Below are 14012 nucleotides of genomic sequence, written 5' to 3'. Positions count from 1 at the left end.
GCATAGAAGGATTTAAACGAGAAACCCTTGTGATTCCATCTTGAAGATTTAGCGTCCCTACCTTGGGATAAATCATTAAGCAATGACCACCGCAAAGATAGAAGCTCCACGAGGTTCGTGTCCGGATCAAATTACAAAAAATTTGCAATCGACCTGAGGGGATTGTGACATCTAGCGAAAAGGTCAAAGCCATTTATCTTTTAAAGTGTATCCATCTAACCAACGGTTTACCAAAATGAAGTATCACTCCCGTCTTTGATAGATGTCTCCATGCTAGCAAGGAAGGTTGCTCTATACTTAAGCATAACTTTCCTGAAGGACTTTTTTCTTGGAGTAGAGTGCAATAGTGTAATCAAATTAACGCTAGGCATATAGTTAAAAGTAATGATATCGACCAAATAGGGTTACTGCAGCTGCAACACTCCCACCACCATTTTTCTAATAAAGCTAGATTGAAATATGCTAGATTTAGTGTCACGCCCCGCCCCGCAGGCCCTAGGACGCGACAATTGCCTTGACAACCTAAGGAGGGATATCCCGCCTCTCTACCCTCAAGTCGTCGCAAGGCTAACAAAAATACTTGGAATCAACAACATCAAGCACAAGTATAGAGTAGGGAAATTCAAAGGTACGCAGTGGAAGTAACAACAACAATAGTAACAATACTTAGACATAAGAGTTTAGGAAGTATCAAAACAAACATCCATGCAGACAGAGTTTTCAACACACTAGTGGATCTAAGACTTTATACAACCTGTTCATGACCAAAAACAAACATACATGAAACATGAAATGAACAAAGAAGAAAGGCTAGAAAATGCCCAACACACCGCTTTACTGCCGCACTACTGCCTTCTAAAGCCTAGGAAGAAGAAAAAAGGGTGAGTAACCTAGGTCACTCAATGAGTGAGTAAGCTCAACTCTAAAAGAATATACCAAAGTAATCGATATAAACTACCAAAATAATCTTTTACCAATGATATAAAATAATCAGAACATAATAACATATAACCTAATAAACAGGTGCAATAATACCAAAGATAGCATAAAGAAAGTCTTTTCCTCAACTAGGGGTTCAACAACAAATTCTCGAAATACAAAACACAGGTTTTAAGCCATAAAACAAGTTGAACATCCTCAAATCAGTTCACTTTTCAAATAACTCACGAGAGATCACAGTTTAAAGTTCAATTTGCATAACACATAAACCCAGTAAAAGTGCTAAGATTGCATCACCAGCAAACTTGTAATGGTCTAGAAATCCCTCTAAACCTTCACCGTGGCCGCGGCTAGGTTCAGAGCCATCAAAATACTCATGCCCTTGGCGTTGACCCATCAGTTCACAATATGATCTCTCTAACTCCCCGCTAACCGTCCAATAAGTGTCCTAAACCTCCTCCTGAATTAGTCGAACAAAGATTAACAGGTCTACCATGCCACCTCAATAGGCTGACCGCAGAGACGCCTACTGCAGTTTGACACCACCAAATAAGTAAACCATGCAATACAATTATATCTCAACATGGAGTCCATAGCTAGGACGATAAGCAATAATCAAAATAACTGCCATTTCCACACAAAGGAAATGAAGAAAGCATAAGCATAACCAAAGTTTTGTAAAGCAATTCAATTCACAACTTATAATACAATTATCATCCTGAAAACCTTCCTTTGATCAACAATATTTTTCAAGAATGAAGCATCAATAAATAAATTCATTTCAAGTCAATCAAAACCTAGATTCAAGTATTAAAAGCCAATAAAACTTCACTCAAGTAATATAATATATATAGGTATTGTTCTAGTAGAATTATGCATAATCAATCCCACTCACAACTTGGACGATTAAATTTCCCTAGACACTAATCTTCCACCAGCTCCTTGCTTAGAGCCAAGACTTCACCGCCTTGCCAAAACACAAACAAAAACATCAATGAGAATTAGACAAAATCAAGCAAACAATGAAACCCTAAGTTTCTCTAACAAACAATACTAAATCGATCCTAGGGTTGGCTAAAAACTAGATCTTTAGGTTACCAATGGATTCGTAAGGGTCTGAGCATCCATCTAAACCAAAGAAGCCAAAGAAACAACTAAAGTTCACTGTGCTACAGTAACCCTAGTTTGGGATATGAAGAGGTCTATCTCAATCTTCATCAAAATGGAAGAAATACAACCCAACAAGTCTTCCAAACTCTAATCTCAAACAAACACTAAGATTTTCCACCATTTAAACTCAAAGAACACGATCAAAAAGAGAGGAAAGAAGAAGAGAAAGGAAGCTTACCTCAAAGCCTTTAAAACCCAAAGATGAGCCTTCTCAAGAGGGGAGGAAGGAGATCACCTTGCTTCCTCTTTGATTTAATGGCAAGGAAAAGGGAGTTTGAGGAGAAGAGAAAGAGATCTAAAGGAGGAGAGGTGAAGGGAAGGAAGAAAGCTTGAAAGGGGAAGAAGAAAGCGAGAAAAAGGATATTTAAAACCCTAAGATCGGAGGCCCTTACTTGGCTTCCTTGAGGCGCAAGGCTCTTGGGAAAATGCCTTGCGGTCATCCTTGCAACCGCAAGGCTCCCAAGGCAAGCCCTTGCGGGCATCCTTGACGCTGCAAGGCCTACAGACCTTGCCCCAACTTTTCAAGGGTTTCTCACACCCTTCTAGCCTCCAAATGACCCCAACTTTGGTCCTAACACAAGGCAACACTGAAGAGAACTCACACACAAAAGACTGGTTGAGAGCAAGATAGGGAAGTAGGAAAAGGTTGGAATACCATATTTAGGATGCCCCAATCCCCTTAGTCACTGGACTTGCAAATTTGGGACCAAGCCACTAGTCGGCATTTTGGTTTGGAGATATCACAACCACTTCCGAGAAAATAAAGTAGGACCCTATCGATTTCCCTTCACACCCATTTGGGCAGTTCAAACACAGTCATCCAATAAGTGGGCAACGAAGATAAGACAGAGTTGATTACAATGATGCAGCCCCTAACAAAAGAAAACGGGTTTTCTAGGTGGAAAGACGATTACTAATAGCGAGAGTAAGCTTGGTCCAATCTTGTTTTCTGGGTTGATTACCTGAGAGCGGAACACCAAGATAGATCACTAGAAGCCGGCTCGCTGAATAGTTCAGCGTAGAGGCTTCACCTCCATAGGGGGGATACCTTGGGTTGTCGAGTATAAACAACTTTTCTGAAAATTAACTGTCAGTCTCGATAATCCTTCAAAAATGAGCAAAATAAACTTGAGAATTCTCAGGTCTTCCAACCCCTTAGTTGCGATCAACAGAAGGTCGTCCACATACTAAAGGTGAAAGGTGGCACATATTGCCTAGTAAACCGAAGGGAACCCCAGAAAGGATTCTAGAAGAAAGGGTGATTTAACCATTTTCATCATATATATATATATATATGAAAGAAATAAAAAAATATTTAGTAGAAAATTGATGTTTTGATCAAACAATTTCATATACTACAATTCATACACAAAACTTTGATTTACAAAAAATGATCAGGAATTTCCTTTAAAATGTGGATGCTGATCACAATGTGGGGAAGAAAGATCTGTTATTGGCCTAGCAAGTTGAGAAGGGATACTCTGTTTTTGATTAGTCTCTTATAGAGAGACTCTAGATCCATCTCAAGCCCTTCTAAGCTACTCAACATCGCTGAAAATTCATCTTGTGCCTTCACCACTCTCAAACCATCAACATTTTTGCATGGAACACACTCATATACTGAATTGAATGAGAAATAAATGCCATCTGCATCAATCCATGTCACCTTCTTTTTGTGCAATGCCTTTGAGACAATAGACCACTTGCTGGTCTTTTGTGCTGAGCTTGGAGATAAAGAAAATGCAACTGATTGTAGGAGAGAAATGGTGACTTCTCTAGCTTCATTAAGCATCTTGCATACTGTTGATCTATCAGAGTCCTTCCCATCAATTTTCTTCATTGCTTTTAGACAACTCTCGATACTCTTGTTTGTCTTCTTAGCTGACTGAACGTGGCTGAGCTGCGCTTTGTTTCCAGTATTCATTTTTTTCTTCTTAGAACCATCTCAAGTTCTTGAGCATGTTCTTTGGTCACAGTTAAGGTGTCTCTTATGATGTCACAGAGCTCTACCAACCTTAGAGAAGCATCCAACTCCTCTTCCACCCATTTCTTCTCCTGTGAATGCGAGAAGACCTGTTGGGTGCTATGCAAGTGAAGAAGCTCTTCAATGCAGTCATAGAAAACACCAAGACTGCTCAATGATTTGCAGATCATCTTTGGTGACACCATGACACAAGCTTTTAGCTTGTTCAGCTCTTCCTCTGCTGTGGCTATCATGGGGTGGGATCTTGCTGGCAAGCTGTTTGATCTAGCATGGAAACCTTGGTCTGTCATTTTTTATTTTCTTCTCTTCAAAGAAGAAGTTAATTATAGAAAAAAGGTGTAGTTAATCAGGGAAGCAATTACAAGAATCATGATCATGTGTGACCACTCAATCTTTTAGTTGGCAGTACTGTGTTGCACCACTTCTGCCCAACAGGTTGCAGCCATCTAATCTTTCTTTACTCCTTGCATTTTAATTGAACATGACTAACCAATCTTGAGTTCTCATTTATCAAACCAGATGCATTGGCAATATGATTTTAATCATGCACTTGGGCATGTATTTTATAGCAGATCTTGTCTCTTGTTTATTCTGCACACGAACGTACATAATCATATTTCTTCTGCCTTCTTAATCGTTGTCAGGAGAAACTGGTTGTGTTTCCGGAATCTATTTGTCACCCAGATGTCAAGCACAACAAACATTAAATTTAAGCAGTGAATGCATTATTTGAGAAGGTAGTACCAAACTCTCATTTCATTTATTTTTTATTTTTTATTTTCTGTATCAGCGATGTTCCTCATTCTAAAAAATGTAAGTGCATGTTTCTAATTATGCACTTGTGCATGGATTATGATCTCAGAACTTGTTGCCTGCCTGTCTAGTACCATACACACAAGAAAATCGATACATAACACTATTTTTGTAGCCATCATATTGTCCTTATGCACAATTTGATGTGTTTACAAAAACTTCTTGCATGGCTTGAGAAGACAATGCTTAATCACAGTTTAGTTTTAAGGATTTATATGAGATGTACAACGGTCCTCTGCCTGTTTGCCTCCTTGATGTTCCCCATTAGACTAAAATGTACTTTAAAGAAATTAATGGACACATAAGAGAGAAACTGGTTTCATGAGATTTATATAACGTCATTTTTGTGTTTGTCAGACAGAAGCTGCATGGAAATTGCAGAACAAACAAGCATGAGTGAAATTAAGGAGATGGAAGAGTACAACAAAGTGAACTTTAGTGATTAATAAAGACCGGTGTTTATCTCAATGATGTCTCATAAATTAATGTTTAGAATCAGGGGAAGAATGGAACCTGCTGAGAAAATAACTTTAATAATATTTTTTTCAATCTGTTTTTCATTTTAAGAAGAAATAGTGGAATCTAAATGTGATTTGTATTGTAAAATGATATGGATGATTACAAGAAACAATACTTGCATACTTGTAGCTAGTTCTTTGTTGAAAAGAGAGGCTTGCACTGCCTTGTGTTTCTTCTTTATCAAACAAACTAAAATCACAGAGTCGGAGCCCCTGCATGCAAACGTTTCAATTAATTTGACTCAAGGCATTTTGGGCCTTTCTTTTTTTACCACTGGATCTCAAAGTGGGTTATTTAAGTCCCTGAACTGGTGAGGAGGATGGTGTATTAGAGATCCACCAATTTTCATTGACTGTGAAACTTTTCTCTCATTGCATTTTATAAAAATGGAAAGGTCATAGCTAAAAAGTTTCTGAATCATTTGTTTTTGTTTCTGAACATATATAGTTCAACTCAATTGATGAGAATTTATTTATGAACAAATAATCCTGTAGAATACTGATACTTGGTTGAAGAAAATTCATGTATATATTTCAAGTCCTACACAGAAAACATGATGTACAAAAGATGACCAGCAATTTCCTTTAAAATGTGGATGCCAGTTACAATGTATGGTTTAGGCACAAAGATCTAATGGCTAAGGAGGTTAAGAAATGAAACTCTGTTTCTGATTAGTCTCCTGTAGAGGGACTCTAATTCCATCTCAAGCCCTTCTAAACTGGTCATAATTTCTGCCAATTGATCTTGTGCCTTCACCACTCTCAAGGCATCAACATCTTTGCATGAAACACACTCATATATTGAATTGAATGAGAAATTGCCACAATTTGAATCTTCAAACTCTTCGCATGTCACCTTGTGTTTGTTCAATGCCTTTGAAACAATAGACCATCTGCTCTTTTTCTGTGTGGAGCTTGGAGGTAAAGAAGATGCAACTGATTGCAAGAGAGATATGGTGACATCTCTTGCTTCAGTAAACATCTTAGAAACTGTTGATCTATCAGAGTCTTTCCCATCCATCTGCTTCAATGCTTTTACACAATTCTTGATACTCTTTCTTGTCTTCTTATCTGACTGAATGTGAAACTGATGTTTGCTTTCATTGGTCATGCTTCTCTTCCTTCTTAGAACCATCTCAAGTTCTTGACTATGCTCTTTTGTTGCAGCCAAGGTATCTCTAATGATGCCACAGAGTTCGACCAACCTTAAGGAAGCATCTAACTCCTCTTCCACCCATTTCTTCTCCTGTGAATGAGAGAAGGCCTGTTGGTTGCTAGGCAAGTGAAGGAGCTCTTCAGTGTAGTCATAGAAAGCACTAAGGCTGCTCAATGATTTGCAGATCATCTTTGGTGACACCATGACGCAATCTTTTAGCTTGTTCAGGTCTTCCTCTGCTGTGGCTATCATGGGGTGGGATCTTGCAGGCATGCTGTTTGATCTGGCATGTAAACCGTGGTCTGCCATTTTTGATGTTCTCTTCAAAGAAGAAGTTAATTGGGAAACGAGGAGACTGAGTCAAGTTTTTAGCCCTATGGATGCTTCTACTTATATAGGAAGCAAGCAATTGTTAATTATATATAAAGAAGTATATAGTTCATTAGGGAAGCAAAAAGAATCATGATCATGTGTGACCACTCAATCTTTTAGTTGGCAGTACTGTGTTGTACCACTTCTGCCCAACAGGTTGCAGTCATCTAATCTTTCTTTACTCCTTGCATTTCAATTGAACATGACTAACTAATCTTGATTATCATTTATCAAACCAGATGCATTGGCAATATGATTTTAATCATGCACTCGGGCATGTGTTTTATAGCAGATCTTGTCTCTTGTTTATTCTGCACACGAACTTTCACACATAATCATATTTTTATTGCCTCGTCAGAAAAAAATTGGTAGTGTTATGGAATCTATTCGTCACCTATATGTCAAGCACCACAAACATAAAATTCAAGAAATGAATGCCTTATTTGAGAAGGTAGTGCCAAATCCCCATTTTTTTTTTTGTTCTGTCTTGACAATGTTTCTTGTTTTCTAAAATGTAAGTGCATGTGTTCCATCTCAGTACGTGTCTCTTATTTGTCAGAATTATTTCTCTCCATGCAATTGTTTCCCGTTGTTGTTCCTTCAATTAATAAAGACTAGAATAAGATGCATGCATGGGATCATTTGAATGCTTGTCCCCCAAACAGCCCCATCAACAGATTGAATAATAGCATCTCATAATTCTCAGAAGAAAGAAAATAGAAAATATCAGAGGATAACTTGGGATATACACTAATGAAGAACTTATATTACATGACATAATTATATAGGCATAAGAGACAAATCAATCATGATTTCCTTTAATTCTTAAAGAAAGTTCTTGGAAACTACTTCAACATCAATCGAATCTATTAACCATCTCTTCCTCCACTGCCTTTTGCCTCAAAAATATGGAACTACTATGGTTATATATTCAACCTTACTCAGTACTCGAATTCTTTAATTAGTTGAGCTATGGGATGTTTAGAAGAATGACCTAGAACCATCACTCTAGGACACTTGGGATCTCTTAGTTCAAGCTATTATTTATAATATTTGGCCGGAATGAAATGCCCGTACTTTCAATTCTACTTAATTTGCTCCTGTCTTTTTTGATTCTTCTCAACACCAATCACATGATTCTTCTTTGAGTATCTGCAGTCCCTGAGGTGAATATAGCAAAGCTCAAGAATATGGTTTCCACTGTCAAAAGAAGCCTTGATTGGTTAGGGTCCTACATGAGTGATCCTATTGATTTGCTGGTGAATATCGGCTATCACTAAGCTCATCTTTGTCTCCGCTCGGCTGTGCCAATTTGACCAATGCCACCATCTTTGACTGTCTTAGGAGAGCCTCCTAACCAATCCTGTTGTATCTTGTTTGTTTCTTCTATTTTCTCTTGTTATCTTTTTCTACATCTAATGGATGATTGTATTTGTTCGCCCATCCTTTTGTACAGCCATTCTCTTCAACAAAATTTTTATAGTTCGTTCATACTATAAGTTTCTCATGGATGGAGGTATGCGTAGCTCACTATACCCACCATTTTGGAGATCTGAATGCCCTAGTAAAATAACTCTCTTATGTTGGTTAGCATGTGAGGAAAAAATCCTAACTCTTACCAATCTAGCCATTAGAGGTTTAACCTTCATAATGCCAATGATACTTGTGTATTCTGCCACAAAGTGTCTGAAACAGCAGATCACCTTCTTCTAAGGTGTGATTTTGCAATGCGCATCTGGGCATTCTTTCGACAAACCCTAAATCTACATTCCCATTTTCAATCAATTTCAGAGGTTTGGATGCCTTGGATACCATCCATAGATGCTCGGCATAGAGCTCTTTGGGATCTTTTTTCAAAAGCAATTTTCTAGAACATTTGGCTTGAAAAAAACAATCGCATATTTAACTTCCATGTTTTACCATTGCATTCAGTTATTATCAAAATTATTCACTTGCTTCTTAAATGATTTTCTGTAGCTAGAGATCCACACCAACAACTTCCTAGCAACTCAATTCAAAATCTCAAGCGCAATCTTCTTGAATGAGCGACAAGTCAAGCTTTCCCGTTCCGCGGCACAACCACCTTAGGGGTGATTCTCCACCCGCCAGCCAAGTAGACCTCGTCTTCCTTATGGCAGACTTCATCCACTCAGCTGTGTTGCTTTTCTTGTCTCTTCTTTGATTAGTTCTTTTTAGTGGTTGTTAGAAGTGCATCACCTTTGGTGATGAACTTCTATCCCTTCTTGGTCTTGGTTCTTGTTTTCCTTGCTTTCCTTTGTCCCTTGTTCTTGTTTGTGTTAAATATTGGCTTGATATCCTTGGGATGAATCCAAATCTTGATCTTTTTTAATCCAACGATCTAGATTGCTCTATTGTTTATATAGGGTTATGTTTGTTGGGTGTTGTGTATAGAGAAAGAAAAGAGAGAAAGAAAAGAGAGAGAGAGAGAGATAGAGAGGGAGAGTTCTCTTATATTTGGAGAGTGGAAAGAGTGGTGTAGAGGAGAGCTCTTGTTCTTGCATGATCTCATTAAAGCAAGGTAAGACCCTTGTTTTTGAGGTAAAACTAGTTTTTAGAGCTTGGTAATCTTCTTGTGGCTTTATGCCTATTTCCTGTACTCTTGTTATTCCCCCATGATATAGTGAAGCATTGTTCTCCTGTGGATGTAGGCTTGTTCTTAGCCGAACCACTTTAAATTGCCGTCTATTACTTTATTCTTGTGAGATTGGTTGTATGTTATCCTTGCATTGCCCATTCATTGTGTGATTGCTAGGTATTGTGACATTGCACACTAAGTGTTCGACGAATTGCCACACTAGTTCCGTGCTTCCTCACACGCAACAGTTTGTTGTGTTCTTGCTGGTTTGTTTCTGTTCCAGGTTGTACTGTTTTCAGTTTACTTTAATAAATTAGTGGTTTATCTACTTTTATCAATATATATATATATATATGAAAGAAATAAAAAAGTATTTAGTAGAAAATTGATGTTTTGATCAAGCAATTTCATATTCTACAATTCATACACAACTTTGATTTACAAAGAATGATCAGGAATTTCCTTTAAAATGTGGATGCTGATCACAAGGTGGGCAGAAAGATCTGTTATTGGCCTAGCAAGTTGAGAAGGGAGACTCTGTTTTGGATTAGTCTCCTACAGAGAGACTCTAGTTCCATCTCAAGCCCTTCTAAGCTACTCAACATCGCTGCCAATTCATCTTGTGCCTTCACCACTCTCAAACCATCAATATCTTTGCATGAAACACACTCATATACCGAATTGAATGAGAAATAAATGCCATCTGCATCAATCCAAGTCACCTTCTTTTTGTGCAATGCCTTTGAGACAACAGACCACTTGCTAGTCTTCTGTGCTGAGCTTGGAGATAAAGAAGATGCAACTGATTGTAAGAGATAAATGGTGACTTCTCTAGCTTCATTAAGCATCTTGCATACTGTTGATCTATCAGAGTCGTTCCCATCAATTTTCTTCAATGCTTTTAGACAACTCTTGATACTCTTGTCTGTCTTCTTAGCTGACTGAATGTGGACGAGCTGCGGTTTGTTTCCAGTATTCATATTTCTTTTCCTTCTTAGAACAATCTCAAGTTCTTGTGCATGTTCTTTGGTCACAGTTAAGGTGTCTCTTATGATGTCACAGAGCTCTACCAACCTTAGAGAAGCATCCAACTCCTCTTCCACCCACTTCTTCTCCTGTGAATGAGAGAGGACCTGTTGGTTGCCAGGCAAGTGAAGAAGGCCTTCAATGCAGTCATAGAAGACACCAAGACTGCTCAATGATTTGCAGATCATCTTTGGTGACACCATGGCACAAGCTTTTAGCTTGTTCAGCTCTTCCTCTGCTGTGGCTATCATGGGGTGGGATCTTGCTGGCAAGCTGTTTGATCTAGCATGGAAACCTTGGCCTGCCATTTTTTATTTTCTTCTCTTCAAAGAAGAAGTTAATTGGGAAACAAGGAGACTGAGTCGAGTTTTTAGCCCTAGCTATGAGAATACTTTTACTTATATAAGAAGCAAACAACTGTTAATTATAGAAAAAAGGAGTAGTTCATCAGGGAAGCAACAAGAATCATGGTCATGTGTGACCACTCAATCTTTTAGTTGGCAGTATTGTGTTGCACCACTTCTGCCCAACAGGTTGCAGCCATCTAATCTTTCTTTACTCCTTGCATTTTAATTGAACATGACTAACTAATCTTGATTATTATCATTTATCAAACCAGATGCATTGGCAATATGATTTTAATCATGCACTTGGGCATGTGTTTTATAGCAGATCTTGTCTCTTGTTTATTCTGCACACAAACGTACATAATCATATTCTTCTGCCTTCTTAATTGTCGTCAGGATCATAAACTGGTAGTGTTTGGGAATCTATTTGTCACCCATATGCCAAGCATGGCAAACATAAAATTCAAGCAATGAATGCATTATTTGAGAAGGTAGTACCAAACTCTCATTTCTTTTATGTTTTATTTTTTATTTTCTGTCTCAGCTATGTTCCTCATTTGAAAAAATGTAATTGCATGTGTTCTATTTCAGTACCTGTCTCTCATTTGTCAGAAATATCTCTCCAAGCAATTATTTCCAGTTGTTGTTCCTTCAATGAATTCAGACTAAAATAAAATGCATGCACGGGATCAAATGAATTTTTGTCACTGAAACAGCCCCATCACTAGATTGAACAATAGCGTTGCATAATTCTTAGAAGCAAGATATGTTCCTGGATTGATAAGAGACAATTTTCGAGGATGACTTGGGTTATACACTAACGGAAAAATTATATTAGATGACATAATTATATAGACATAAGAGACAAATCAATAATGACTTGCCCTTAAAGAAAGCTCTTGGAAACTACTTTGAATCAAAAACCAAACTTTAATTTGAGCAAGTTCAAATGGCTAATTTTTATTCTCGAAGATAGAAATAGATCCATTGTATGTGCAATTGGGCATGCGTTCTGTCTGATCAGTATTATTAGAGTAACTCATATTGGTTAATTTGAAAAATATGTATTTGAATATATAAGCTTGGATTTCCCATTCTATTAGCTTCGGCTTTTGGGCTGAGCCGGATTCAAATAATATGTTTACTTGCATCTAACAAATACATGTGTCTATTATTTGTTAGATATTTTTCTCTTCATCCAATTGTTTTAATCCACTAACTAGGACTGTAATAAGATGCATACCTGGATCTTGTGAAGTATTGCGATGGTCAACTTAGATGCTAAAGAAAGAGTACATCTTTCTAAAAGAAAATACTCGAACATGATAATAAGAAATATATGAAGTATATGAAGAATAATTAAGTCCTTGTTTGGAATTGAAAGCAAAAAACTAGAGTTGATTTAAAATATACTACTATAATATGTTCTTCTCTATCTCTAATTCACATATACATTTAATCATGGAAAAAGTAATATGCCAAACCTGGCTATGTAATTGTGAATTAGAAACAGAACATCTGAAAGAAACCAAAAATATTAAGTGTAAGGTTGATGTTTTGAGCAAGAACTTTCATATACTACAATTCATTTCATACACTGAAATTTGATTTACAAAAAATGATCAGTAATTTCCTTTAAAATGTGGATGCTGATCACAAAGTGAGGCACAAAGATGTATTATTGGCTTAGCAGGTTGAGAAGGGAGACTCTGTTTTGAATTAGTCTCCTGTAGAGGGACTCTAATTCTATCTCAAGCCCTTCTAAGCTACTCATCATTTCTGCCAATCTATCTTGTGCCTTCATCGCTCTCAGGCGATCAACATCTTTGCATGAAAGGCTCTCATATATTGAATTGAATGAGAAATAGCTGCAAATTGAATCTTCAAACTCCTCGCATGACACCTTCTTCTTGTGCAATGCCTTTGAAACAATAGACCACTTGCTAGTCTTCTGCGCTGAGCTTGGATATAAAGAAGATGCAACTGATTGTAAGAGAGAAATAGTGACTTCTCTAGCTTCAGTGAACATCTTAGATACTGTACTTGATCTATCAGAGTCCTTCCCATCCATTTGCTTCAATGCTTTTACACAATTCTTGATACTCTTTCTTGTCTTCTTATCTGACTGAATGTGAAACTGTTGTTTGCTTTCATTGGTCATGCTTCTCTTCCTTCTTAGAACCATCTCAAGTTCTTGAGCATGTTCTTTGATCACAACCAAGGTATCTCTAATGATGCCACAGAGCTCTACCAACCTTAGAGAAGCTTCCAACTCCTCTTCCACCCATATCTTCTCTTGAGAATGAGAAAGGGCTTGTTGGGTGCTAGGCATCTGAAGAAGCTCCTCAATGAAGTCATAGAAAGCACCAAGACAGCTCAGTGATTTGCCAATCATCTTAGGTGACACCATGACAAAAGCTTTTAGCTTGTTTAGCTCTTCCTCTGCTGTTGCAGTGACAGGGTGGGATCTTGTAGGCAAGCTGTTTGATCTAGCATGGAAACCTTGGTCTGCCATTTTTGATATTCTTCTCTTCAAAGAAAATATCAATGAGAAAACAAGGGGAATGAGTTGAGTATGGCCTTCTTAATCCCTCTACTTATACAAGAAGAAAACAACTCTCAACAAAAGATTAGATTATTTGGGAAACACCAAGAATCATGATCATGTGTGACACTCTATCTCCTGATTGGCATTAATGATCTTGTATCACATCTACGAAGCAGGTTTAAGCCATCTCATCTTTCTTTAATACATCCTGCATTATCTGTTAATGCATGCATTGACAATATTATTTTGATCATTATTGGAAATTAACTTGTCTGTTGTTTGTGAGGTGCTTACTAAATAATGCACACGAATTTCATGAATAATAATATCTCCATGGGCGTCTTCGTTGAGATCATGAATAATTAAATGTTGTTATTTGGGAACTTATTTGTCTCCTGTATGTCAAGCATCAAAACCATAAAATTCATGCAAGATTGCTGAAATGTTCCTAAATGTGGGTTGAAATGTGAAGTGCTCCTCTATGTCCCTACTTTTCCTCTTCAGCCTAAATTGTACTTGCATGTGTATCCATTTCATGAAAAA

General features: G+C 37.5%; 4 protein-coding genes across 4 annotated transcripts; all 4 read right to left on the bottom strand.

Annotated features, from left to right (window-relative positions):
* Window positions 1-4029: 4029 nt before the first annotated feature.
* LOC120271700 lies at window positions 4030-4383 on the bottom strand. Its single transcript, XM_039278379.1, has one exon. The coding sequence runs from the start codon at window positions 4381-4383 to the stop codon at window positions 4030-4032; it is 354 nt and encodes a 117-aa protein (XP_039134313.1).
* A 1672-nt stretch (window positions 4384-6055) lies between these two features.
* On the bottom strand, window positions 6056-6889 carry LOC120271699. The gene has a single exon (XM_039278378.1). The coding sequence runs from the start codon at window positions 6887-6889 to the stop codon at window positions 6056-6058; it is 834 nt and encodes a 277-aa protein (XP_039134312.1).
* A 3296-nt stretch (window positions 6890-10185) lies between these two features.
* Window positions 10186-10882, bottom strand: LOC120271698. Its single transcript, XM_039278377.1, has 2 exons — window positions 10271-10882; window positions 10186-10200 (listed from the first exon to the last, which is right to left on the bottom strand). Exons 1-2 carry the CDS (start codon window positions 10880-10882, stop codon window positions 10186-10188), a joined length of 627 nt encoding a protein of 208 aa, XP_039134311.1.
* Window positions 10883-12599: 1717 nt separating this feature from the next.
* On the bottom strand, window positions 12600-13436 carry LOC120271697. Its single transcript, XM_039278376.1, has one exon. The coding sequence runs from the start codon at window positions 13434-13436 to the stop codon at window positions 12600-12602; it is 837 nt and encodes a 278-aa protein (XP_039134310.1).
* Window positions 13437-14012: the final 576 nt, after the last annotated feature.

Source organism: Dioscorea cayenensis, chromosome 11, assembly GCF_009730915.1.
Source record: "Dioscorea cayenensis subsp. rotundata cultivar TDr96_F1 chromosome 11, TDr96_F1_v2_PseudoChromosome.rev07_lg8_w22 25.fasta, whole genome shotgun sequence".
Classification (NCBI taxonomy): domain Eukaryota; kingdom Viridiplantae; phylum Streptophyta; class Magnoliopsida; order Dioscoreales; family Dioscoreaceae; genus Dioscorea; species Dioscorea cayenensis.
Note: the sequence above shows the minus strand (reverse complement) of the source record. Positions and strands in the feature narration are given on the sequence as shown.

Bases quoted from the DNA above. Each gene is read 5' to 3' on its own strand.
- LOC120271700 (XM_039278379.1), bottom strand. From the start codon at position 4,383: ATGACAGACCAAGGTTTCCATGCTAGATCAAACAGCTTGCCAGCAAGA.
- LOC120271699 (XM_039278378.1), bottom strand. From the start codon at position 6,889: ATGGCAGACCACGGTTTACATGCCAGATCAAACAGCATGCCTGCAAGA.
- LOC120271698 (XM_039278377.1), bottom strand. From the start codon at position 10,882: ATGGCAGGCCAAGGTTTCCATGCTAGATCAAACAGCTTGCCAGCAAGA.
- LOC120271697 (XM_039278376.1), bottom strand. From the start codon at position 13,436: ATGGCAGACCAAGGTTTCCATGCTAGATCAAACAGCTTGCCTACAAGA.